The sequence below is a fragment of the Lampris incognitus genome, chromosome 9, assembly GCF_029633865.1.
Source record: "Lampris incognitus isolate fLamInc1 chromosome 9, fLamInc1.hap2, whole genome shotgun sequence".
Taxonomy (NCBI): Eukaryota; Metazoa; Chordata; class Actinopteri; order Lampriformes; family Lampridae; genus Lampris; species Lampris incognitus.
The window spans coordinates 4758286-4786275 of record NC_079219.1 but is presented as its reverse complement, the minus strand read 5'-3'; the positions used below and the strand labels follow the sequence as shown (position 1 = coordinate 4786275).

Genomic DNA, 27990 nt, shown 5'->3' with positions numbered 1-27990 from the left:
CTCGTCTTCTACTATAAACCCGTCTTACCTGTTTTCTCTCTTCTCTTCTCCTCCTCTTATTCCTTTGCTCTCTCTCTCTCCCTCTCCCTCTCTCGAGACATATATAAATATATAAATACATGACCCGTCCCACTCCTTACTGGTGACTTGCCAGGACTAGCCGCAAGAAAGGTTGCTCAATGTTAATGTTTGACAAGTAGGAAGAAGAAGAAGAAGAAGAAGAAGAAAAAGGGCCTCGGCTGCCATATCTCCTTTTTTTTTCATTGTCTCAGACAAACCAACGACACTTTCAGTTCCCATTACAGCTGAGGGATATTCGTCTGTTTCGGTGAAAAAGTGGACAGAAAGTGCCCTTCGCGCCTGGAGGGGGACCGCGCTGAGAAACATGGGTAAGATGTTATTATTTCCACAAGAGCTCGCAGAGGGAAAAAAAGACCTCTTACATAATGTTTACTGGAGTTGGATGGTAACTTGCAAGCTCACGGAGTTGCCGCTGAGCGAAAATACCACTTAGTGGCTTTTTGTCTGCAAACAACAAAAAAAAGAAGTGTTTTTGACACGTTTTGATTTGACAGAAAGAATTTACAGCTTTTTGTGGACATACTGCGTAGCTGCTTTCCTTTACATCTCCCACGTAGATATGCTTGTAGTTACTGAGGGTTGCGGGTCTGTGGCAGCGGACAATCGTATCACAGTAAAGCCCATTTAAAAATCAAATCTGCCGGTGAAAGAAAGAAGGGAGCGTTTCATCTCAAATACGGACTATTCACAGCAACTATGAGGCTGTGTTGGTGTTGTGAGTTCTCCATGAAGCTCTCTTTTCTACATTCTCATACATATATGTAAGACCACCAAATCAAGCACAGCACTAAAGCCTCCCAGACAGCAAAACTGCCGTGGCCCGGACCCGTCCCACACCTGACACTTTCATCCGGCCCACATACCGCGATGCCACTTGGGCGGTTCCGCTCCTGTTTGCCAGATCTGGGCCAGAACCAAACCATAGCAATGCCGCATGTGCCACATATTTGCCAAAGGTGGCCATATTAGTTTTGTGATATTTGGGCCATATTCACCATTTACCACACGGGCCACTTCAGGGTCACATCCAGATCACATGTTGCCCAGAGCACCGCATCTTTGCCAAAAAAGGCCCACATTTGATTTGGCATATTTGGGCCATATTTGCTATTATACATGTGGGCCACTTGAGGCTCACATCCATTTTGTCAGGGCCAGCAGAAGGCCACCAGTGCTGCATCATTGCCTGAAGTGGCCCACATCCGGATGCTGTCTGGGATGGGTCCTGCTGTAAGTCTAGGTGCCGAACCATATCTACATAGCAAGTGAAGGACCGTAGCCGGTGAAGAGTCTGTTAACATAAGTCCACTGAATGTTCTGTAGAGGTGCTGGTGCTGATAGACTTTGAGGGCATCATGGGGGATGAGATGACGGTGAGGACCGGCGACGTGGTCAAAAAGGTCACCAAGGCCAACGAGGAGGGATGGCTGGAGGGGGAACTGAACGGCAAGAGAGGCATCTTCCCAGCTAACTTTGTCAAGGTTTCACCGTTACTCACACACTTATATACTGGTTTGCCCCGTGTTCATTTGTGTGCGTGCCTGTGTGCGTTTAACGTGCTGCTGTCCCGCTCTTCATTACAGGAGGTGCCGGTCTTTCTAATAGGTGACCTCAAGAGGGAGCCAAGAAGCTTCAGGACGTGTGAGTTTATTTAATCATTTGAAAGCAGGAATCAAAATATCCGTCCCTGAGGCAACAGCAGATCCGAGAGCCCGTTGTGGGCTGGATGGACTGGCACGCCGGTATGTGTAATCATACCTGCACGACTTCCTCATTATTACTGTGAGGTTCCCCTGGGGGAAACAAGGCGATTCTATTCAAATTGGTTTTGCTAAATGAAAACGATTTCCCTGTCGAAGCACGCCCTGATGCCAGTCAAACGTGGACCTGTACTGCGAGCAGTCGCATGCGACGGTTTACGGCTCAACACGCAGACGTGTTTTAAGATGACGCGTCGCCCGCTGCCGGCCACATCCTCGCCACCCCAGCGCTGGTTATAACGGATGAAGATGAAACGGATGAAAACAAACAAAACCCCCTTGGAGGGATTAGATGTGCCGGAGAACATGAAGGAGCAGCTAAGGCTGTGCCGTCTCATCGGTATCCTGTCGGGAGGCCGTCTGCCCGGGTAAACACACGCTACCCGGTAGCGTGGCGCTCTATTCTGGTGCCTGCCAACACAGGGATCGCCCCCAGATAGCACACACATTTGGGCCTAATTTGGGGCACTTTTGGTACTTACGGCTCAGTTACGGCACTGGCAAGTGTTATGTGGGCCAGATGTGGCCCAAATGTCATAAACCGGGCCTGACTCGGGTTACGGCAAGTGTTGTGTGGGCCAGACATGGACCAAATGTAATGAACCGGGCTTGACTTGGGTTACAGCACATACTATGTGGGCCAGACATGGACCAAATGTAATGAACCGGGCTTGACTTGGGTTACAGCACATACTATGTGGGCCAGACATGGACCAAATGTAATGAACCGGGCTTGACTTGGGTTACAGCACATACTATGTGGGCCAGACATGGACCAAATGTAATGAACCGGGCTTGACTTGGGTTACAGCACATACTATGTGGGCCAGACATGGACCAAATGTAATGAACCGGGCTTGACTTGGGTTACAGCACATACTATGTGGGCCAGACATGGACCAAATGTCATAAATTGGGCCTGATTCGGGTTACGGCAAGTGTTATGTGGGCCAGACATGGACCAAATGTAATGAACCGGGCTTGACTTGGGTTACAGCACATACTATGTGGGCCAGATGTGGACCAAATGTAATGAACTGGGCTTGACTTGGGTTACAGCACATACTATGTGGGCCAGATGTGGACCAAATGTAATGAGCCAGGCTGGACTCTAGTTAACTGTGGTGGCCCATATAAGGTGGACCCGTGGCTGAGTTGAGGCAGCCACACTCAGCCTGAGTCAACGCCGTCATTCAAGGCCAACTGTGGGCCGTAAGATAACTGCAGATGTGGGCCATATTTGGGCCAAAGATTCTTTGCTATCTGGGCCGGTTCGGATCCCCGTGTTACCGCCGGCTTGGTCGGGCGTCCCTACAGACACAGGTGGCCGTGTCTGCGGGTGGGAAGCCGGACGTGGGTATGTGTCCTGGTCGCTGCACTAGCGCCTCCTCTGGTTGGTCGGGGCGCCTGTTCGGGGGGGGGTTGGACTGGGGGGAATAGTGAGATCGTCCCACGCGCTACGTCCCCCTGGTGAAACTCCTCACTGTCAGGTGAAAAGAAGCGGCTGGTGACTCCACACGTATGGGAGGAGACATGTGGTAGTCTGCAGCCCTCCCCGGATCAGCAGAGGGGGTGGAGCAGGAGCAGTGACCAGGGAGGCTCGGAAGAGTGGGATAAATGGCCGGATAGTTGTTGAGAAAAAGGGGGAAGAACCCCCCCCCCAAAAAAAAAGACATATTCCCCACTGTAATATCGGATTATCAGTGTCACATTTGTCTCTCGATTTTGACCCCATGATTATTTTGCCCTCTTAGCGAAGATGAAGAAGCCGACGAGGAAATGCGAGGTGGCCTTCGCCTACAGCCGCCAGAACGAGGACGAGCTGGAGCTGGCTGCCGGGGAGACCATCGAGATCCTCAGAGAGGTAGTGTGTCCCTCTTGTCTCTCCTTTCCCCGCGTTGAGGCGACTCCACTGCTACCACTTAAAACCTCCAAACCTGAGGAGGCGTGTGAGGCAGGCCTCCACCTTCCTTTGAGTTACCCTCGGGCGAGGCACTGTCCCGCCACTTGGCTCAGTGAGAGCGCCCCCTGTGAATGAGCTGACGGGCGGTGTGTCGGGAAACAGCAGCCCGGCTCTGTTGGTGCGTTCACACCATCACATGCCATCACCCAACCGGAGGACTCAGTCACGCATGCCAGTCAATGCGTCTCGTGTCTCCGTGACGGGATGGTGCAGCCATGCAGTATTTTTGACATGCCACAAGTGCCCCTGTGGCGAGGCCAATAACCCCGCAGCCTGTTACCACACGTGGGAACCCTCCAACCCCCTTTCCCTCCATCTGTTCTTCTCTTCTGTTCCTCGTGATAGATTGAAGACGGGTGGTGGATGGGTAGAAAAGGAGGACAAGTCGGAGCATTTCCTTCAAATTTTGTCAAAGAGGTCTTTGTGACTCCTAAAGGTTGGAAAACACACACACACACACACACACACACACACACTTCGGTCCAGTTTCTGTTGTTCTGTTCTGAGTCCAAGCTTCCGGCTGATGAAAGGAGAGTGAACTTGTATTACCAGATATGAAACTCAGCGAGGGGAAGATCAGGCCGAAACTCACAGACGCCATCTTCAGTCAGGGGGTGAGCTACAGAAGTACACACGTCTTCACCACTGCTGATACTTTTACTCCTGTGATCCAGCACACGTGTCTATGTGTTTTGTTTTGTCCAGAACAACCAACCCCAGACAGCAAGCGTGAGGAGCAAAGCCAAGAATGGTGGGCTCATAAACTCGTTCATTTTATCCCCTGCAACAAACCCACGTCCATCCATCCATCCATCCATCCATCCATCCATCCATCCATCCATCATCCAAACCGCTTACCCTGCTCTCAGGGCCGCGGGGATGCTGGAGCCTATCCCAGCAGCCACTGGACAGGCCGCCAGGCCGCCACACATACACACACACACACACACACACACACACACACACACACACACACACACACACACACACACACACACACACACACACACCTAGGGGCAGTTCAGTACGGCCGAGTCACCTGACCTACATGTCTGTGGACTGTGGGAGGAAACCGGAGCCCCCGGAGGAAACCCACTCAGACCCGGGGTTAGCGCGGTCGCCTCACAGTGAGAAGGTCCTAGGTTCGAGCCCCAGGGTAGTCCAACCTTGGGGGGGGGTCTTTTTTTTTTTTACATTTTTTACAGGAATTCTAGTTGTGGATGACATTAGTAATTAGACCCAATTCCCACCAGTAGACATCACCAGCATGTGACAGGTGCAAAATTCTGAATGTCTCCAACTAGAGGTTTTGTGGGGGGGGGGGGTACCACAAAATAACTGTCCACCCATTGGCCTGACGTCCTACGTCACAGTGGAATATAAGGAAACCAAAGGTCAATCTCGGCCGATCGCGACCTTTCCCCCCGATAAGAAGATCTTGAGTCATGGCTGTGAGCGCTGCTCCCCCCCCCCCCCCCCCAGAGGCCACACACGAGTCCTGACACCGTTCCTGCACCATGAGTCCTGTCACTTCCTGCAGCAAGTCCTTCTCCCCTCACACGTTTACCTCGTGCCCAGTTTGTTTAATGCATGACTTGAATACAAGGATGCTAATCTACCTAAATCGTTGTTTCTGCACCTACTACAGTACTCTTCTGTACTATAGTATACAAATGTGGGTAACACTTTATAACAACTACACAAATGAAGCATTAGCTGAGTATTAGTAACTACTGAATTCATCATTTGTAAAGTATTTGTAAAGCAAGCCATGCACCAGTGGTTGGTGAGTGTGTTAATAGATGTTTATAAATACTTATTAATACTGCAGTTCATGATTAATTCACGCACAAATGTACATGTAAATAGAGTGTTAATCGTGTACTTACACTTTCTAAAGGATCCTATGATCCTTTAGACGTTTGTGAGTTTCAAGGTGCTGCTGGTCTTTCAGTCTCATGTGTGAATGCTTTGTAAGACATAGATAGTCCTCACTTTACATGAGCTCACACAAAATACTTACCTAACAACTACTAACTACCTGAGTTAATCATCAACTGAAGTATTAATGAGTATTTATAAACACCTATTAACACACTAACCATTGGTGCATGTCTTGCTTTGCAAATACTTTACAAATGATGAATTCAGTAGTTACTAATACTTAACTAATGCTTCATTTGTGTAGTTATTATAAAGTGTTACCCACATTTGAACCATACTATATTATAGTATAATTCCTATAATCTGCATATATAATTCATAACAGTCATGCCAAATGTAATCTGCTGTACTTATTCTGATACTTTATATAGTACTACACAACATTTTCTTTTGCATTACATTACACATCTCACCTTATCTCAACATGCAAAGCCTCTAATACGTGCAGTAAGATGTGCAGTAAGATGTGCAATAAGATGTAAAATGTAGACGCTGCATTACAGCATTGTAGTAAACCACACTCTTCTTCTCTCCTTCCCACTGACGGCAGAGTGCTGCCAAGTCATGTTCGACTACACGGCCCTGACAGAAGATGAGCTGGATCTGAAGAAAGGGCAGCTTGTTTTAATAATCAACAAGGTTAGAGTCCTGATCACATCACTTTGTTCTTGTTTTATGGCTTAGTTCAAGTCCACGAGACCGGCCCGTCTTGGGCGTCATGAGCCAATAAAAACACACAGGACATGATGTCTTTTCTCTCATGAATTACTGGTAGGCCTGTAACTGTGCTATGCTGTGTGACCAGTTTGACCTGCTTATCAGTCAGTCACTATTCCGCGGAAATATGTACCGCAATCCACCGCATGATTCAAGGTTCAAAGGTTTATTTGTCACATACTTCATGCGCAAGTACAATAAGCAGTGGAATGAGTTGTTGGCAGGCTCCAAAACTGTGCAACAAGAGAAACTGGGCAACAATAATGATGATAAGGTGAGAATAGAAAAAAACCACAATGCAATTTAAAAATAGTTAATGAAAACATATCCGGGGTGTACACAGAAGGTGTATCCCATGTGCAGCTGCTGTGTACAGTGACGCATCAAGTTAGATTACATAAACGTGACCAAAAGCGGTACAAGTGGAAAAAAACAAAAGATTTCTCGGATAACTTTGATGATGAAGCGATAGCGAGTGACGTGGGCAGAAGACGGTCTTGTTGTGTCCCGTTTGACCCCCTCGGTGACCTCCCCTGTTGCCATTTCATGTCCCCTGTGGGCCGTGCGGCCTTTGAGCCTCCCATTTGACTGTTTTGATCTCCTTCTGAAGGAAACGGAGGACGACGGCTGGTGGGAGGGCGAGCTAAACGGACGCCACGGTTTCTTCCCAGATAACTTCGTCATGTTGATACCGCCAGTGCAAGTGAGTGGAAACAAGATGTTCCCCTTAACACATCCACTGTGAATGAGAGAACATGTCCCACTTTAGGTCCTTCTTCTGACGGGGGGGGGGGGTATTCTAGTAGCCGTGAAAACATAACCATGTTATAGAGTGACTGATGGGGTTGTTTTTCCTCCTATTGTTCACAGTAGTTGAGTTTGTATTGTGCAGCACAACTTGCTGAGTTTGAAATGTATAGTAGCGGCGGCACAGTGGCGCAGTGGTTAGCATGGTCGCCTCACAGCAAGAAGGTCCTGGGTTCGAGCCCCGGGGTAGTCCACCCTTGATGGGTCATCCCAGGTCGTCCTCTGTGTGGAGTTTGCATGTTCTCCCCGTGTCAGCGTGGGTTCCCTCTGGGGGCTCCAGTTTCGTCCCACAGTCCAAAGTCATGTAGGTCAGGTGACTTGGCCGTACTAAATTGCCCCTAGGTATGAATGTGTGTGTGTGTGTGTGTGTGTGTGTGTGTGTGGGCCCTGTGTGGGCCCTGTGTGATGGCCTGGCGGCCTGTCCAGGGTGTCTCCCCGCCTGCCGCCCAATGACTGCTGGGATAGGCTCCAGCATCCCCGCGACCCTGAGAGCAGGATAGGCGGTTAAGATAATGGATGGATGGATGGATGTATAGTAGCTGAATTAACTTAAGAGTAGGTGAGAAGTCAAATCAAGTTTACTTATATAGCACATCTGAAACAACCACAGTTGAGCCAAAGTGCTGCACAAGCTTAAAATACAATATAAAATAAGTGACACATATGAATATGAAAATATATGTAAAGAGGACATAATAAAATAAAGAATATAAAATGTAAACAATAAAACTTCAGAGTAAAAGTATCAAGAGAAGGGGTAGGAAAAAACAAGTGTTTACTTCCTTCTACTCCTTTCCCAACATGTAAGAAATAATGTGATGCATACAGAATTTTGTTCACCGAGTTTGTTGTTCACTTCAGATTATTGCCGACGGCTTATCTGTATGTTATATCCTGCTTATTTACATATTGGAAGTAAATCATCATCATCAAATGCTACAACTTCCTTATCTAAAGCACGTGGAATTTGACGTTCCTCTAGGCGAACATCTTTAGAAGCATAACAGGGAAGACATACGAGTTGTCTTGTATGTCTTCCCTGTTGTTGCTTCTAGAAATGGGGTGATGAGTCAGGGTTGTCTTAAACATCCCCCTGTTTTGGAGTTACTCACTGAAAACTCCCTGCCAGGAAAGAACACGTGGTGCGATGGTGTTCCTTCGAAGCGTAAAGGGGACATACTTGCTAACCTGTTTTGCTGTTTCTCCTCCTTCTAGTCTGCAGCCACGAGCACGCCGCCTGCACGCCAAGGCAGCCAGAGACACTCAGGTAAGAGGGCAGTCTCTATCTGTGCTAATCAGATGGACTGGCATGACATGGAAAAAAGAAAACATGACAGCCAAAAGATGTTTGACAAGGGTGTTTGTTGAAAGTCCGGTTTACGGCTGCATTGAAAATTATTCTGGTTAAATGACCTTTTTGCCAGTTGAAGGGTTGGTTTAGTCTGGTACAGTGTTGATAAGCCTGGATTTCAACTGATGCTGGAGAAATTATAAGTTGTAATGATGACAGTAACACTAACAACACATTTTATTTGTATAGCACTTTCCAGGGTACGCAAAGTCACAAAGTAAAAATAAAAAATACACAGAGATCACTGTGAAAATCACCAATCAGTTATTAAAGCACCACAGCAAAAATGGCATTAAAAGGTAATAGAGGTAAATGGCTGCATACAAGAAAGCACATGATAGAATACGAGAAAGAACTGAGGTCACACAGGACAAAACAGTGCAACAGAGGAAAAAGAAAGAGGAAACTCATCAGTTAAAAAATAGATTTGAACAGATGGGTAATGAGCGAGTTTGTGAAAGTATCGCATTTTCCAGCATAACTGGTGTAAAAAGAGGCCAAAATGGTCTCCTGATCAATGTCCAATATTAATATCATAAGTTGGAATATATTTATATAAATTCTCATGTGCTGCTGAAACCACTAAAATATGATTCTGTGTATACTTAAAATTGCTGTATTATCCATATTATCATCCAGTAGCCCTCATAACAGTTTCTCAATGTAATTGGAAATATATTTACAATGTCCATTGTAGCATCAGTTCTACACTGACTCTAATTAGAATGACTATAGCGAGTAACTACACAACTAGATAATTACCAGGCTATAACTAGCTAGAATTCCAGTAGCTAGATTACCACATAAATAGGTCACTAATTTTGGCCTGAACGATTGCATTTGCCACCCCATGGACTCACTACCCGCGGGCATGAGCACTGGGGTAGGGTGCAATGCAGGCCGGACAGTAGGCATAGGCGGGGACCGGGGTGTGCTGACTCTGGCATCGCAGACTGGTCCTTAGGACGTGGAATGTCACCTGTCTTGCAGGGAAGGAGCCTGAGCAGGTGCAGTAAGTGGAGCGATACCAACTAGAAATAGTGGGACTCACCTGCACACATAGCATGGGCTCTGGTACCAAATTCCTGGAGAGGGCCTGGACTCTTTACTCCTCCTAAGTTGGCAAAGGTGACAGGCTCCGGGTGGGTGTGGGGATACTCACAAGTTCCCGGTACAGCGCCACCATGTTGGAGTTCTCACTGGGGAATGAGAGGGTTGCCTCCAAACGAATGTGAGTCACTGGGGGAAGGCTGATTGTTGTGTGTGTTTATGCACCAAATAGCAGTTTAGAGTATCTGGCCTTCTTAGAATCTCTGGGTGGTGTCCTGGATAGGGTTCCACCTGGGGACTCTATAAGTTCTGCTGGGGGACTTCCAACGCTCACGTGGGCAACGATGGAGAAACTTGGAGGGGCGTGATTGGGAGGAATGGCCTCCCTGATCGGAACCCGAGTGGTACCTTGTTATTGGACTTCTGTGCAAGTTATGGATTGGCCATAACAAACACCATGTTTGAACATAAGGTAGTTCATATGTGTACTTGGTACCACAACACCTTAGGCCGAAGATGGATGATAGACTATGTGGTCATATCATCAGATCTGCGGCCGTATGTTTTGGACACTTGGGTGAAAAGAGGAGCAGAGCTGTCAACTATCACCACCTGGTGGTAAGTTGGATCAGATGGCAGGGGAGGCTGCTGGACAGACCTGGCAAACCCAAATGTGTAGTGAGGGTGAACTGGGAACATCTGGCGGAGGCCACTCTCTGTGAGGTCTTCAACTCCCACCTCCGGAAGAAGTTGTCATGTATCCCAAGGGAGGCGGGGGACATGGAGTCTGAGTGGGTCATGTTCAAAGCTTCTATTGCAGATGCGGCAGGTAGGAGCTGTGGTCATAAGGTCATTGGTGGCTGTCGAGGTGGCAACCTAAGAACCCACTGGTGGACACTGGCAGTGAGGGAAGCCATCAGGCTGAGGAAGGAGGCCTGCTAGGCTTGGTTAGCCCAGGGGATTCCTGAAGCTGCAGCTAGGTACCGGGAGGCCAGAAGGGCTGCGGCTTTGTTGGTCACGGGAGCAAAAACTTGGGTGTGGGAGGAGTTCGGCGAGACTATGGAGGAGGACTTTCGGTTGGCCTCAAGGAAGTTCTGGCAAACCATCCGGTAACTCAGGAAGGGGAAGCAGGGCTTGACTCAGGCTGTCTTCGGCCGGGGAGGGGAACTGCTGACCTGGACTGGGGATGCGGTGGAAAGAACACTTTGAGGAGCTCTTGAACCTGGCTAACATGTCCTCAGTGAAGGCGGTAGAGTCTGAAGACTTGAGGGAAGCCCCACCCATATCCCTGGCAGAGGTCTCTGAGGTAGTTAAGAAGCTCCTCGGTGGCAAGGCACCGGGTGTGGATGAGATTCGTCCTGAGACGCTGAAAGCTCTGGACATTGTTGGGCTGTCTTGGCTGGCACGCCTCTTCAGTGTCGTGTGGCGGTCAGGGACAGTACCTGTGGAGTGGCAGACTGGGGTGGTGGATCCCATATTTAAAAAAGGGGACAAGAGGGTGTGCTCCAATTATCGGGGCATCACACTGCTCAGCCTTCCTGGGAAAGTCTACTCTATGGTGCTGGAAAGAAGGCTTCGACCAATTGTCAAACCTCAGATCCAGGAGGAACAATGTGGATTCCTTCCTGGCCGTGGAACAACGGACCAACTCTTTGCCCTTGCGGAAGTGCTAAGGGAGGCATGGGAGTTTGACCAGCCAGTCTGCATGTGTTTTCTGGACTTGGAAAAGGCTTACCACCGTGTACCCCGGGGCACTCTGTGGGGGGGGGTACTGTGGGAGTATGGGGTACCGGGGCAGTTGCTACAAGCCATATGGTCCTAAGTGAGCGCTGTGTCCACATTCTCATAAAGTCAAACACGTTTTTGGTGGGTGTCGGACTCCAATAAGGTTGTCCTTTGTCTCTGAGCCTGTTTGTGATATTCATGGACAGGCTCGCTGCCACCGCGCCCTCCCCCCAGAGATGCGGCTGATGATGAGATGAGATGAGATGAGATGGTTGCATTTGCACATCCACGTACCTATACAGTATTTGTATTCAGTATATATGTACACAGTATGAAGATAACAGTCTGAATGACTACAATGATGGACTCAAGATACATAGATACTGCATAGCTTTGAGACCATTTGACAGAAAAAAAAATATTTGAGAATCTAATCTTCACCCCCTTAAACATGTCCTCTTGAAGCATTGTCATTGTAAATGTGCAGGCAGCTTCCAGCTTCCAGTATGTGTAGTTATAAATTGCAGGTAAATACATTATTTATCAGAATCAGAATCAAAACCAGGTTTTACTGGTCTAGTATGCTTCGCACATGCAAAAAGTTTGTCTTCAGTGGTCAGTAATTCTTAATGTACCTTCCATCTGTACATTCATGTAGATGACAGTGGTGTGAAGTATAATCAATTATCATGTACGAATAGGTATGATCAATTATAAACATCTGGCAAAGTCCATCCACCCATCCATAATCCAGACCGCTTATCCTGCTCTGAGGGTCGCAGGCATGCTGGAGCCTATTCCAGCAGCGGGCTGCCAGGCCATCACAGGGCCGACACACAAATACATACACACCCATTCATTCCTAGGGACAATTTAGTATGGTGGGGGGCACGGTGGCGCAGTGGTTAGCGCAGTCGCCTCACAGCAAGAAGGTCCTGGGTTTGAGCCCAGGGGTAGTCCAACTTTGGGGGGTCATCCCGGGTCGTCCTCTGTGTGGAGTTTGCATGTTCTCCCTGTGTCTGCGTGGGTTTCCTCCGCGGGCTCTGGTTTCCTCCCACAGTCCAAAGACATGTAAGTCAGGTGAACTGGCCATAATAAACTGTCTCTAGGAATGAATGGGTGTGTGTGTGTGTGTGTGTGTGTGTGTGTGTGTGTGTGTATGTGAGCCCTGTGATGGCCTGGCGGCCTGTCCAGGGTGTCTCCCTGCCTGCTGCCCAATGACTGCTGGAATAGGCTCCAGCATCCCCGTGACCCTGAGAGCAGGATAAGCGGTTAAGGTAATGGATGGATGGAATTTAGTATGGCCGATTCACCTGACCTATATGACTGTGGGAGGAAACCGGAGCCCCCGGAGGAAACCCACGCAGACACAGGGAGAGCATGCAAACTCCACACATAGGATGACCCGGGATGACCCACCATGGTTGGACTACCCCGGGGGTCGAACCCAGGACCTCCTTGCTGTGAGGCGACCGCACTAACCACTGCGTCACCATGCCACCTGCAGCTAGACCATCGCGGGGATGAGCATTGGGGTAGGGTGCAATGCAGGCTGGGCGGCAATCAAAGGCAGGGACTGGGGTGTGCCAACTGCAGGCATCGCAGACTGATCCAGGAGGACCAACTGGGAGGAGACTCCGGGGTAGACCCAGAACTCGCTGGAGGGACTACATGTCCATTCTGGCCTGGGAACGCCTTGGGATCCCCCAGGAAGAGCTGGAGGGCGTTGCTGGGGAGAGGGACATCCGGAGTGCCCTACTTAGCTTGCTGCCACTGCGACCCGACCCCGGAGATGCGGCTGATGATGATGAGAGCGAGAGAGAGAGGGTGTAAATGTGATCTGTAGTACGGTGATTTGGTAGAAAGCCAACCTGACTCTTGCTCAAGACACTGTGTTCGGTAAGGAAGGCCTGTATTCGGGCGTTAAGGATACCGCAGGAGGATGCTTCGGTAGTTCTTGGGTCAAATTTATCTCCACTCTTGTGTATCGGGGATATAAGCCCCCTATTCCAGGTGCGTGCTAAAAAAATGTATTCAAAGATATCGTCCGACAAATGGCAATTTCAGCTCAAGTCTTAGATTTAGAGTCCCCGAACGCATCACTCTCTGCTGTGGTGTAGTATTTATTTATTTTTTTTACCAACAGCCTCATCGGTGTCTTACAGATTGTCACAGGAAGTCTGCAATTGTGGCGGCTAGATGGGGGGGGTGGGGGGGGGGTTTGGCAGGGCATGTGTGCATGGTGATCATGTGACATGATTTAAGAACCTGAGAGGAAGCCGGGGGTGGTGTGGTGTGGGGACAGCTGAGAGTTCTACCACAGGGGTTTTTCTACACAGCAAGCCCGAGACGCCGTGGTGTTGAGTACTACTACAAATACTACAGCTCTTTGGACGGTTTATTTGAGAGGGACGGTTGCATTATGCTGTGAACACACAAGGTAGGCTTACTTTATTATCATTTGGATAACCCACCCCCACCCCCATCCCCACACACCTCTTCATCCTCCTCCATATCTAAATTAAGCGTTCTGTTTGGGCCCTCTCATTACTGTAACTAGGGTAATGTGTACCTGCACCTTAATTACAAAAAAAAAGACCAGTTTATCAAGCTAGTTCCCCTTAACATCTTTTTTTTACTGATTTTCACATTTTTATGCACATACACTTGACTATATATTGGAAGTACATAACCATAAACGCATTATACCTAATCCATGTACATAGATTAGTACACAGACTGCACGTATAGCTTGCTATATATATTATTCAGAATACACACATACTTATTGAAAAAAGAGAAAGGAAAATAAACAGAAAACAAAAAAGGGGGGGTTCTCTGCGGGGGGAGGGGGTTCTCCGCCGCCTCAACTAACTCCCGTCTTCCTTACCGAGTGGGATTTGTGAGCTCTTGTAATATTGATCAGGTTGATCAAGCTGTTTCGCCTCATTCTGAGTCTCATCATGCTTAGAGTTCTCCCCGCCGCCGGAGAACTCTGCTGGTTTCAAGGTGTCCTTGTTTTGTGGAAGTAAGACTGAAGTGGAATAGAAACCTTAAAAGAAAGTTGATTTAAGATCATCTTTCTTTCCTTGAGCACATTTCTTGAAACAAGTGGTCTCATGAAACCAGTGCACTCCCTTGAAATAAGCAATAACTAATATCTGCCAGGGAGATAAGTACATTTCAGCAGTAGTATCTTAAAATAAGGGTAACACTTTATAATAACTACACAAATGAAGCATTAGTTAATCATTAGTAACTACTGAAGTCATTTGTGAAGTATTTGTAAAGTAATCATAAAGGATTTGTAAAGTAATTGTAAAGGATTTGTAAAGCAAGACATGCACCAATGGTTAGTGTGTTAATAGATGTTTATAAATACTTATTAATACTGCAATTCATGATGTTGTTAGGTAAGTATTTTGTGTGAGCTCATCTAAAGTGAGGACTATCTATGTCTTACAAAGCATTTACACATGAGACTGAAAGACCAGCAGCACCTTGAGACTCACAAAAGTCTAAAGGATCATAAGATCCTTTAGAAAGTGTAAGTACATGATTAACACACTATTTACATGTACATCTGTGCAGGAATTAATCATGAACTGCAGTATTAATAAGTATTTATAAACATCTATTAACACACTAACCATTGGTGCATGTCTTGCTTTACAAATACTTTACAAATACTTTACAAATGATGAGTTCAGTAGTTACTAATACTCAACTAATTTGTGTAGTTATTATAAAGTGTCAAGATAAGGATCTCTTCATAACCTTGACTTTTTTTTGTTTTTTGTAGTGAGTTCACCTCTCAGGTCTGTGTGTGTATTGATTTCGCAGATGGTTTATGGCAGATGGTTTATGCCAGGCTGATTCCTCAGCCTTGCTACTTGGATGTCTGATGCAAATGCTTAAACTTGTGTGAAAAGATGCAAACGAGGGAGCGTTTCCTTTGCGACACTTCTTTCAGTTCATTGAAGCGTCACAATTTAAGCACCCACTCCTCTGGTCTTCACGACAAGACCCCCCCCCCGAGCCCCCCCCCCCATCTCTCTCCTCCCCACTGTCTCTCCCTCTTCCCCTCTGTCCTCCCCCCCCCCATCTCCCTCTTCTTCAGAACCAAGCCATAGCAATGCCGCATGTGCCACATATTTGCCAAAGGTGGTCCATATTTGTTCTGTGATATTTGGGACAGGATGTTGGGTCTAAGGACAGGATCTTGTGTTGCTGTTAAGCCCACTGAGGCAAATTTGTAATTTGTGATATTGGCAAGCATGCCGAATTTTGCCACAAGAGGACACTGTTACATAACCTCACACGAAAAGGAACAACTTTTGGATCTGTGGAAACATAAAATCCGGGTGAAAATCAGTTTAAAATTCTGGGTATTTTTTGGTGAAAATCGGTAAAAACCGAAAACGCCGAGCCTTGGATATTGGGCTATACAAATAAAATTGATTTGTTTCGATTTGATATTCACCATTTACCACACGGGCCACTTCAGGGTCACATCCAGATTACATGTTGCCCAGAGCACCGCGTCTTTGCCAAAAAGGCCCACATTTGATTTGGCATGTTTGGGCCATATTTGCTATTGTACATGTGGGCCACTTCAGGCTCACATCCATTTTGTCAGGGCCAGAAGAAGGCCATCAGTGCTGCATCACTGCCTGAAGTGGCCCACATCCGGATGCTATCTGGGATGGGCCCAAGGACCACGGCCCTGCCTGGAGCTGCGCCCAAACAGGAAACACCGAGGATGGTCTGTCAGGACGCAGAAGCGGGGCAGGCTAAGCTAACTGCTAGCCCATGCAGACCGGCAGTTCCCGACAGTCCTCCTGGCTGGTGTTCTCTGGACAGAGGAATTTTTTGGACTCTGTGTTGCACTGAGTGGACCGTGTTGGTCACTGCTTGTGTTTTTTTTTTTTTGCCTTGTTCTCTCTATTTTTGTATGTTTTTAGTAAAAATTTGAATGTGTGTTTTTGTTTTTTATGTTGCACTGCTGCGTGCTGGGAGAAACAAAATGTCGTTTCTTTGTGTACGCAAGTACATGATAGAAATGACAATAAATTGTTCCTGATTCATCAGCAGTTTCTCTGAGGCAGTGTGGTTTGGAGAGACTCACTGAGGACGGTTTATCAGTCACTTGACAGTAATTCTTGAGAGAAGGAACGCCATCATTCACTCTCCCCTCGCCAAGTTTGCTCAGGCCAGGACTTAAAACTGACAAGCTTCCCCAAAAGCTAACTTTACTTAAGCTTTAGCACTCCATCATTTGACAAACCATTACGGATTGTCTTTTCGTCAGATTATTTTGTTTCTTTGTTATCTACGTTGCAGTCTCACGATCTGACCGCATAAAAGCAAGGTTGTGATTATTTTTCATCACTTTCTTCCTCTTTCAGTGAAGACAGAGCCAGCAGCTATGGAGATGGGTGGACCGACAAAGACAAAAGGTTCAAGGATCACATTTTTGCCAAAGTCGATCACATATTTATCGCTAAACTAAAGTTGGTTTCATTATGCTTTATGCACGGCTGGTCATATCTTTTTGCAAAGGTAGATCATATCATCATCACTAAACAAATGCCCTACATTTGTGTTACAGACGAAAAGCCGGAGAGTACAGACTTGAGAAGCAACCCTCCGGTCAAAGTCAAGCTGCCTTGTATCAGCAAGCCTAGCCCACCGCCCGTCAAAGAAAAGCCAAACAAGGTTTTACCCAAGTGAGTGATGCCAAAACCCTTAAAAGTTCTCATGTCTAAATCCAGTGTAGCGCGACTTCTTATTTCTAGACTGTTGATTTGCTTAAGAATATGTCTTCACAATGGAAGGAGACAAATGAGGCACTCACGGTGAAATTTCAGTAGTTACGCAATTACCACTCCCCTGAAAGGTCTTGTAGAAAATGTCAGGAGCACTTTGTCCTCCTCCAACTGGCACCGAAAGCAAGGCTTGTTTGTTGTGAAGAGGTTCGGTTGGTGCCACAAGTTGCCATGACAGCTTTAAAGATGAATGCCAGGATGCCCGACCTTTAGTTAGTGAGGTGGAAACTCTGGGATGAGTCAGATCAGGCCTAAACAGATGAGAGCAGCCCATTTCCTGTTTCCTGAGTAAACACACGTGCGTGTGTGCACATGCTCTAACACAAGCACACAGACACACAGACACACACTTGCACACAGGCATACTAACACACACACACACACACACACACACACTCAAGGCTGAGGAAACAAGAAAGGCTGTCTCAACAGGCTGCCGGTGGCGTAACCGTAATTATAACAATTCTGTCCAAGCTGATATTTCTAGTTAATTTCCTGGTGTCTTAAACACATTTCTCTGCCTTTATTTTCAAAGCCGTTACCTACGGCGCAATAACTGTAACACCAGGGGAGAATGGACCAGTGCGCTGATGTCATCACAGATAAAATGTTTTCCACCGAGGAGCAGGGGAAAATGTGAATGTGAGGCTAAATTGGCTCCAAAACGGTGGACTGAGCAGTCGTCCTCCGTAGGTGCTCCAGGCTCTGAAGGGGCTTAAAGACTTTCCTTTTCCAGCCCCGGCTTCATCCATAAATGGTCTGCAAGCACGCCTGTGATGCTGATTTGTAGCAGTGCCCAAATAAAGTGTCATCCCATATTGCTTGTTTCACTATTGGTGATCTGGATGTTGCACACTAACAACACTGCTCTGGACAAGATGTCTGCTCCTACATGACGACTGTTCACTGCTTTAAGCTACCTGTGGGTCCAGTACATCCAATGACTGGTGTCTCTCTCACGAGTCACTTTGGTTAAAAGCAGGGGCAATTCTAGGCATAGGTAACCCAGGCGGTCGCCTATGGCGCCACCTGCAGGGCTACCTGCGGGGGGGGGGCACCCAATCGGCACCCCACACAACCCACCCCTTAAAAAAAAAATATATATATATATATATATATATATATATATATATATATATCTATCTACTCATATATTTTCGGAATGTGTGTGTGTGTGGTGTTAGTTAGTGTAGATAGCGGGACCGAAAACTAAAGCACTTATGATCCTAATTCTTTTTGGAGGTGGTAGGTATTGTCTCAGAGAGTAAGGGAAAAATCCCAGAAAATTAAAATTATGCATAATTATGCAAAATATGCATTTATCTAAAAATGGCTAAAAACCACTTTTCTCGGCATTTCAGATGATTCTGAGCATTTGGGGGGAGGGAGTTGGAGTGGGGGGGGTTAGGGGCAGGGGGAAGGCGGTTAGCTGGCAGGATGAAGAGGAGGGAGATTTAGACGGGTGGAGAACCAAACCGCTACATTGTAGCGGGGTTCTTCTAGTATATATATATATATATATATATATATATATATATATATATATATATATATATATATAACTGTTAAAAGGAACACTCAAGGGTAGGAAAAGTGCTAATAAATGAATAACACATCCATTAAGACTTATTTATTTATTATGGGATGTTGAGAGATGCAGCTGTAGTTAAATATTTGCTTGCACATTCGTAGATATTTTTATATTTATTTTATATATTTTTTAATTATTTATTTTATAACTGCACAGAAGTTATTGAGTCTCCTTTTTGTTTACCTTTTTTTTGCACACCTGCTGTTCCACCTTTATTTATTTCGTGTTTATAATTTTTTTGGGGGGGGGGGTCATCTCACCTCAGGTGCCAGAAAGGCCAGAAATGCCACTGGTTAAAAGCATCTGCTAAATGAGAAATAAAAAGTCATGGAACAAACAAAAAACAAAACAGAAACTTCAGTACCCTGCATCTGCTGGCTTTACTGCAAGTGTGTGTTGAACTGTAAACCACAGTTAAGCTGTCTGGTTATTATTATATCTTCTGGTTATCTGGTTGTTATGATAACATCTGGTTATTATTATTATATCATCTGGTTATCTGGTTGTTATGATAACATCTGGTTATTATTATTATTATATCATCTGGTTATCTGGTTGTTATGATAACATCTGGTTATTATTATATCATCTGGTTATCTGGTTGTTATGATAACATCTGGTTATTATTATATCATCTGGTTATCTGGTTGTTATGATAACATCTGGTTATTATTATTATTATATCATCTGGTTATCAGGTTGTTATGATAACATCTGGCTATTATTATATCATCTGGTTATCTGGTTGTTATGATAACATCTGGTTATTATTATATCATCTAGTTATCTGGTTGTTATGATAACATCTGGTTATTATTATATCCTCTGGTTATCTGGTTGTTATGATAACATCTGGTTATTATTATTATTATATCATCTGGTTATCAGGTTGTTATGATAACATCTGGTTATTATTATATCATCTGGTTATCTGGTTGTTATGATAACATCTGGTTATTATTATATCATCTGGTTGTTATGATAACATCTGGTTATTATTATTATATCATCTGGTTATCTGGTTGTTATGATAACATCTAGTTATTATATCATCTGGTTATCTGGTTGTTATGATAACATCTGGTTATTATTATATCATCTGGTTATCTGGTTGTTATGATAACATCTGGTTATTATTATATCATCTGGTTGTTATGATAACATCTGGTTATTATTATTATATCATCTGGTTATCTGGTTGTTATGATAACATCTGGTTATTATTATATCATCTGGTTATCTGGTTGTTATGATAACATCTGGTTATTATTATTATATCATCTGGTTATCTGGTTGTTATGATAACATCTGGTTATTATTATATCATCTGGTTGGTTAAAAGCAGGATCCAGCTACTAATGGTGCTGAGGTCACAGGTGCAAGTGTCCATCATTTTATTGTAATAATCAGAGGCGGAAAGAGCACTGAAAAGTCCTACTCAAGTAAAAGTACTGCCACTTTAGTGATAATTTACATGAGTACAAGTAAAGGTATTAAGAAAATTACTCAAGTAAAAATTAAAGGAGCTTTTTAGTGAAAAACTACTTGGGAACTTTGTGATTAACTACTGTTCTTTTCATATCTACAAACAAACACGGCCGTAGCTGTAAAAATATGGAAACATTCTTTAGCTGACATCACTGGAAACAACCTGGACAAACACACCGTGTGAACGAACCAGATTTAGTTTGGCAACGTACCCTGCATCTGCTGGCTTTACTGCAAGTGTGTGTTGAACTGTAAACCACAGTTAAGCTGTCTGGTTATTATTATATCTTCTGGTTATCTGGTTGTTATGATAACATCTGGTTATTATTATTATATCATCTGGTTATCTGGTTGTTATGATAACATCTGGTTATTATTATTATTATATCATCTGGTTATCTGGTTGTTATGATAACATCTGGTTATTATTATATCATCTGGTTATCTGGTTGTTATGATAACATCTGGTTATTATTATATCATCTGGTTATCTGGTTGTTATGATAACATCTGGTTATTATTATTATTATATCATCTGGTTATCAGGTTGTTATGATAACATCTGGCTATTATTATATCATCTGGTTATCTGGTTGTTATGATAACATCTGGTTATTATTATATCATCTAGTTATCTGGTTGTTATGATAACATCTGGTTATTATTATATCCTCTGGTTATCTGGTTGTTATGATAACATCTGGTTATTATTATTATTATATCATCTGGTTATCAGGTTGTTATGATAACATCTGGTTATTATTATATCATCTGGTTATCTGGTTGTTATGATAACATCTGGTTATTATTATATCATCTGGTTGTTATGATAACATCTGGTTATTATTATTATATCATCTGGTTATCTGGTTGTTATGATAACATCTAGTTATTATTATATCATCTGGTTATCTGGTTGTTATGATAACATCTGGTTATTATTATATCATCTGGTTATCTGGTTGTTATGATAACATCTGGTTATTATTATATCATCTGGTTGTTATGATAACATCTGGTTATTATTATTATATCATCTGGTTATCTGGTTGTTATGATAACATCTGGTTATTATTATATCATCTGGTTATCTGGTTGTTATGATAACATCTGGTTATTATTATTATATCATCTGGTTATCTGGTTGTTATGATAACATCTGGTTATTATTATATCATCTGGTTGGTTAAAAGCAGGATCCAGCTACTAATGGTGCTGAGGTCACAGGTGCAAGTGTCCATCATTTTATTGTAATAATCAGAGGCGGAAAGAGCACTGAAAAGTCTTACTCAAGTAAAAGTACTGCCACTTTAGTGATAATTTACATGAGTACAAGTAAAGGTATTAAGAAAATTACTCAAGTAAAAATTAAAGGAGCTTTTTAGTGAAAAACTACTTGGGAACTTTGTGATTAACTACTGTTCTTTTCATATCTACAAACAAACACGGCCGTAGCTGTAAAAATATGGAAACATTCTTTAGCTGACATCACTGGAAACAACCTGGACAAACACACCGTGTGAACGAACCAGATTTAGTTTGGCAACGTACATTTCCAAAAACAGCTTATGTCTCTAACACTTAGTAATCAGGAATCAGGAACACTTCATTTTTGTCCTTTCGTTTCATGTACTTGTGTACATGAAATTAAACGAAATATCGTTTCCCCCAGCCCACAGCAGTGCAACACAAAAACAAAAACACTTACCCAAAAACTACAAGAACACACACACACATGTAGTATATACATAATATATATCCAAATATATATTCATGCTTATGGCATGAAACAGGCTTGTACTATCTCATAAAGAGTTTACTTGAATCACTGGATTATATCCAAATATATATCCAAACTAATACATAGGTCCATACCCAGACAGCATGCGGATGTGGGCCACTTCAGTTCAGGCAGTGATGTGGCACTGATGGTCTTCTGGCCCTGACAAAATGGATGTGAGCCTGAAGTGGCCCACATGTATAATAGCAAATATGGCCCAAATATGCCAAATCAAATGTGGGCCTTTTTTGGCAAAGATGCGGTGCTCTGGGCAACGTGTAATCTGGATGTGACCCTGAAGTGGCCCGTATGGTAAATGGTGAATATGGCCCAAATATCACAAAAAAAATATGGGCCACCTTTGGCAAATATGTGGCACATGAAGCATTGCTATGGCTTGGTTCTGGCCCAGATCTGGCAAACAGGAGCGGACCGCCCAAGTGCCATCATTCCACGTGGTATGTGGGCCGGATGAAAGTGTCAGTGTGGGACGGGTCCGGGCCACAGCAGTTTTGCTATCAGGGAACTAAACAAAGAAAATATCACTGTCCAAGGGAACAAACGCCAGCCAGGATGACTGTCGGACCTGCCGGTCTGCATGGGCTAGCAGTTAGCTTAGCCTGCTCCACTTCCGCATCCTGTCAGACGGCCCTCGGTGTTTCCTCATTGGGCGCAGCTCTGGGTAGTGCCGTGGTCCCTGTGCCCACAGGACGCAGCACACCAAACTCTCCAAGCCATCAAACGGAGACAAAACTTAAGACGTAGACGTGGACTAAGACACTGCATGGACGGTACTGAGTGCAGCTGCTGCAAACGTGAATTTGCGCCGCCATCTTCCCACACCGGAAGCAGAAGTTAGAATAAGTCTTATTCAAATAAATTGGTCATTTAGCCATTTTTTTCACTCTGTAACAGTTAAGAAAATAAAAACAGTGAAGTAGAATACCTTATTTACATCAACTCAAAGTAAAAGTATTAGCACTAGGATTTTACAATACTCAAAAATGTACTGTTACGAGGAAAAGAAATGACTCATGCAGTGTAATGAAAGGAGTTGTGCTTTGTTCCTCTCCCGCCTCTTATAATAATTCTTCTTTAACTGCTCGGTTTATTGTACGATCATGTTTGCTCTTGTCCATGTTCAGGCAGTGATTCAGCAAACAAGCCTTTCTTTCCCAAACAAGTGCACGGCCACGTGCACACCACCGTTTTTCCAAGAGGAAGGCCACAGCGGTTCGCATCTGCAGAAAGTGTTTTTCTTGCAAGTGGTTCTTTATCTGACCCAGTAAACACGCTGTCTGGAATGGCTGCGTAAAGTCTGACAGAATTGTTAACCTTTAGAAAAGAGGTCAAACGTCTGAACTTCTTTTTCAGATGCAACGGCAGTTCTGCTCCCCCTTCGCCAAAACCTTCGGAAGAGACTGGGTCGGGGCAGTTTGAGCAAGTGGATGTTTCCACAGAAAAACTAAGCCACCCCACAGCAAACAGAGCCAAACCCCCACAGAGGAGGCCCCCCTCCGGTCTGGTTGCAACCGCACAAGTACGTCCACCTCCAGTCACAGGAGACCGCGAGTTTCTGGTCCAAGATCATGTGCACTGTTTTACCTCATTTGTGGAAAGCATCCAACTAAAGCAATATTCTGATGACGGGTGCTGTTGATGTTGATAATGTCGCTATGACTGGCTATCGCACCCTTGATTTTATTCTATTTCTATTATTTTTTATACACATACAGTTACATTTGATTTGTATTGCTTGTTGTTTTTCATTGGCTATGCTGTTAAAACAAACTACCTTGTTGAGGACGTTTGAATTTCCATCCATCCATCTGTATAACGATCTCTGCAAGGTTTCACTCACAACTTTTGCAAGTGGAAATCATCATGAAGCCGCCAAGGAAGACACAGACAGGCAGCGCGGCAGCATTCCTCCAGCTGACCTTTTGCGACAAACTACTTTCTAAAGATTAAGATGGCTTTGTTTACCTTTTCGAGCCTGTCAGTCAGTCAGCGGCGCTCATATTGTGGTCACAACGCGGAGGCTTGGTTATATGGTCCTCCTCAGATTACTGTACGTTCCTCAGAAGGTTATCTGATACGGCTGGGCAATGATTCAGCATCACCGTCTAATGGCTTTCAGTTGTATCGGGATGAAATTTAGAAATTGTTGTCTCACGACATTCACAATTTTGTTATCTAAATTCATTATTACGAGAATCAATTAACTAACACTGGTCCAACATAGCTGAGGGAGTAACAGTTCAATATAGGGAACCTCAGCTGGATTCTTAAACATGGTATGGTTGCAAAATTCAACATGATTATCGTGATAATGGTCATACTAATATTTTCCATACCGCCCTGCACAGTTCCCTGAAGAGTGATAGAGAACTATAAGATGTAATTCTTACGTTTCTTTATTCCTCCTGTCTGGCAGGCCCAGAGTGGGACGGACCAGACGGACTCAGAATCATCACCAAAAAACTCCCAAGGAGAGAAAATGCCTGACTTGCCTAAGGTTTGACTCACCAACACTGAAAGTATTACAAAATAGGAAAAGTATCTCTTTATAATATTAGAATGAGTATAAAACAATCGGAAGACGTAACCATCAGTGTTCTCTTAGTCACTGTCCATGCATTCAGAAAATGACTGAGCTGATGTGAATAATTGATAAGACCTAATAATCCTATAATCAAACCTGTTCCGCTAAACTACACCATAATCAGCATTTTTCACCCTTTAAAATGAACTTTTTATAAACCTACCACTACCCATGTATTAAGAAAACATCATAAAGTACCATTAATAGTATCATGCACTTTGAGCAAAAATGTCAGATGTTGGTTTTAATGTCCACATCAGTCATTATTGTTTGAAGGTCAGCATAGTTTTTCCACAATTCAACGAATCACCTTAACAATTGCAGATTGCAGAGAATCTCACGCCGTCACCTGCCAAGCCAAATCCTCTTCCCAACACCTCTGCTCCTTCTCGTCCACCACCACCCAAAGTAGTTGTAGATGCTACAGCTGGAATGCGTGCAGAGGAGCCCTCTCTGGATGGTCTGCAGGCAGAGATCAGGGAGCTGAGAATGAGTCTGCAGCTCCTGCAAACACAGCACGAGTGAGTGCTGCTCATTTTTAAAGACCCAGTCCAATGAAAATCACATTTTATAAGCTGGTTTAGGTAACACTTTAGTATGGGGAACATAGATGTCAGAATATGTTCCCCACACTAAACTAAGTAACAAAAACTTAATTTAGAGTAATTTAACACTATTAACACTTGTAATTTTGTGTTTTGTTATGTAAGAACAGACCATATTCATTACGTGTTAGTAAGGGAGAATAACTCTTCTTGTGGTACTACCACCTTATAAAGTACGCACCTACTTAATGGTGTATATGTTCCCCATACTAAAGTGTTACCCTGGTTTATGTGAAGACCTGCTATTGCTGTGAATATAGGACCAGGACTACATCCATACTAATCCAGAGAAATTTGAAAATGCCTTTTTGCATCGCAAAATTGTTTAGCAAGTTTTCTGTCCACGATAGCATGTTTTGACCATTTGTGAGGAGTTCACTGTCTGCACTGAAATATTGAAAAGCTGTTTCAGAAAACCAAACTGCTTCTGGTAATAGTTTGCATCATTTAATACCCTGATGTGAATGGGAGAATCAACTGAAATGTCATCATCAGTCAGTCTGCTTCCTACTAGCTTCCTGGCAGTATCATGTAAGTTAGCAAGTCCCCTCAACCTCTCGTATAGATTTGCTGCGTTCTCAGAAGGGGCGCTAAAATACTTAAAACAAAGCAAATGATACTTCCGAAACCTGAAAACTTGTATTGCTAACATCAACATTCCATAATAAAACTTGTCTAACAATTAAAATAACGGGACTGGATGGTTAAAAGTGAGGAGAATTTGAAATCTGGGCTGCCCTCCCCCCCTCAGGTTATAGATGTAATTAAAAAAAGTTATTTCATCAATTCTCAGATCTCAAAAATATTAATCATCAAAACATCTACTATAATGCATTAGCATAGCTAATTACTAACATCAGTATTTAAAAAAATGTCTTCAATGATCACTGAATGTGTCAAATATAAAATTGATTGTTGGAATGAAACATTTATGTTGGATGTGAAGAGATTGTAATGAGAATAAATAACATTTAGATCATGACTTCTGTAGAAGTATGCATGACCTTGACCTTTTTTTATCTTCTTTTGTCCTTCCCTCTCAGGCAAGACATAAAGGAAGTAAAAGAAGAACTGAGACAAGAGAGAACTAAACGAATGGCACTGCAGGTCAGTGAGGTTTTTCTCGGCTTTTGCGTTCGTTTGTTCTCAGGCCGCCGGTCTGGAAACGGCAAAGTAAGCAGAAATGTGGTTGCCAGGCTGAGGACTGTGGTGTAACTGACTATAGCCCATTTCCCTAAACAGGAGCAGGTGGACAGTCTGAGCATGAAGCATTAACATCAAGTGACACTGTGCCTGGGCAGGCTGTCTGAGACGATGTCAGCGCCTTTCAGCTGCGAGAAGAACATTTTTCTGACATGCAAGTACAAGACGAGTACAAAAAGGAAGGTCGAACGAGGTGTCTTCTCCCTCGACGGAAAACACAACTGAATGTTGCATCATGCTGTCTCTAGCTGATCACAGTACCAGGCTCATCACCTACCAGATGAGCCAACTCCACCAGAAGGCTCTCACACAACTCACTGCTGTACTGATATAGATTTATATATTTGAATTGAATGCTGCAAGATACACGATGTTGGGGCTAAATGGGGCGCATTTTTCCCACATAGTAATGATTTGCATTACTGTTTTTGTTTTTTGGGGTTTTTTTTTAGGAAAATGTTCATTTTCTGTTACTTTTGTCATGGGTATGTTTGTTTCGTGATAATTTTTTTTAAAGAATTAAACCATCAGCTGAACGTTAAATAATATGTGCAGTTGTGCATAGGTGGAATAATTTGCTATAGCTTTAAATAATATAGAGGTGGAATAATTTGCTATAGCTTTAAATAATATAGTGATACAGTCACCTCCATGTAAAAAGCTGAAACAATGCCTGTAGTAACTGGTACTGCAGGTACATTTTCACTGAGTTTGAACTGTAACAAGGCATTTGTCCATAAGGTGGCGCTGTTGGCCTACTGTTGTACAGAAAAGGACGCTACTGTAATCTTAAAAGGGATGCGGCATTGAAGGAGCCAACCTGTATGTAGTTTATAGAAATTGTGTTGATAACAATTTCTCTCTTTTTTTTGCCCTGAAACTGTATTGTAGATTTGGTTAAATCGAATTCTGGAACAATCAACCCTGAAAAGATGTAACAGGGCTAACGGTATATTCTACTTTTTAATGACTTGAAATGAAATGATCGCTGTCGTACTCATAAATGCCTTGAATAAGATTTTCTGAAAGTAGTAAAAATGATGCATGTGCATAACTACAACCTGAGGAGGCCATCTGAAGCCATCGCTTGATGCTGACGACGGCCTCATCCTGACAACAAACACATGATGTCTGAAGCACCGCTGAAATGGAAAGATGGGGGAAGTGAATTTGTCCAAAGTTATTTGCATTATTCCACGATAAAGGGAATTTTTTTTTTTTACAACTGTATTTAGTACATATAATCTGAGTCAGGTCAACGGGAATGCTTTCTGGTTCAAGCAATGGTGACATGTTGGTGTCTCGGTCTACTACGCTGCACTACACTGGAGACCACATCTGGAAAACATCTGGAGCTCATTAGGAGGAGGGAGGGGGGAGCCCTGCCATGGGAACATACTATTTTTAAAAACTACGTCGACTATGCGTTACTGGAGGCGTATTTCCTCTTGGACCGGAGTATGGTGAAATAAACAAAATTCAATGAATAGGT

At 44.0% G+C, this 27990-nt stretch overlaps 1 protein-coding gene across 2 annotated transcripts; it reads left to right on the top strand.

Annotated features, from left to right (window-relative positions):
* Positions 1-170: 170 nt before the first annotated feature.
* Positions 171-27880, top strand: sh3d21 (SH3 domain containing 21). Of its 2 annotated transcripts, XM_056286185.1 has the most exons (17): positions 171-389; positions 1405-1562; positions 1665-1722; positions 3596-3705; positions 4150-4240; positions 4357-4418; positions 4510-4555; positions 6299-6387; positions 7076-7168; positions 8488-8539; positions 16807-16857; positions 17010-17127; positions 23460-23625; positions 24523-24603; positions 25015-25211; positions 26339-26402; positions 26538-27880. In XM_056286185.1, the coding sequence occupies exons 1-17, from the start codon at positions 386-388 to the stop codon at positions 26568-26570; spliced, it is 1473 nt and encodes a 490-aa protein (XP_056142160.1). In that variant the 5' UTR covers positions 171-385; the 3' UTR covers positions 26571-27880. The 2 variants fall into 2 exon arrangements, with proteins under 2 accessions (XP_056142160.1, XP_056142161.1); XM_056286186.1 differs by lacking the exons at positions 4357-4418; positions 4510-4555.
* The last annotated feature ends 110 nt before the right edge of the window (positions 27881-27990 follow it).

Coding starts and splice junctions, on each gene's coding strand:
- sh3d21 (XM_056286185.1), top strand. Junction 6,388..7,075: donor TTGTTTTAATAATCAACAAG/GTTAGAGTCCTG, acceptor CTCCTTCTGAAG/GAAACGGAGGACGACGGCTG. Junction 25,212..26,338: donor CTCCTGCAAACACAGCACGA/GTGAGTGCTGCT, acceptor CTTCCCTCTCAG/GCAAGACATAAAGGAAGTAA.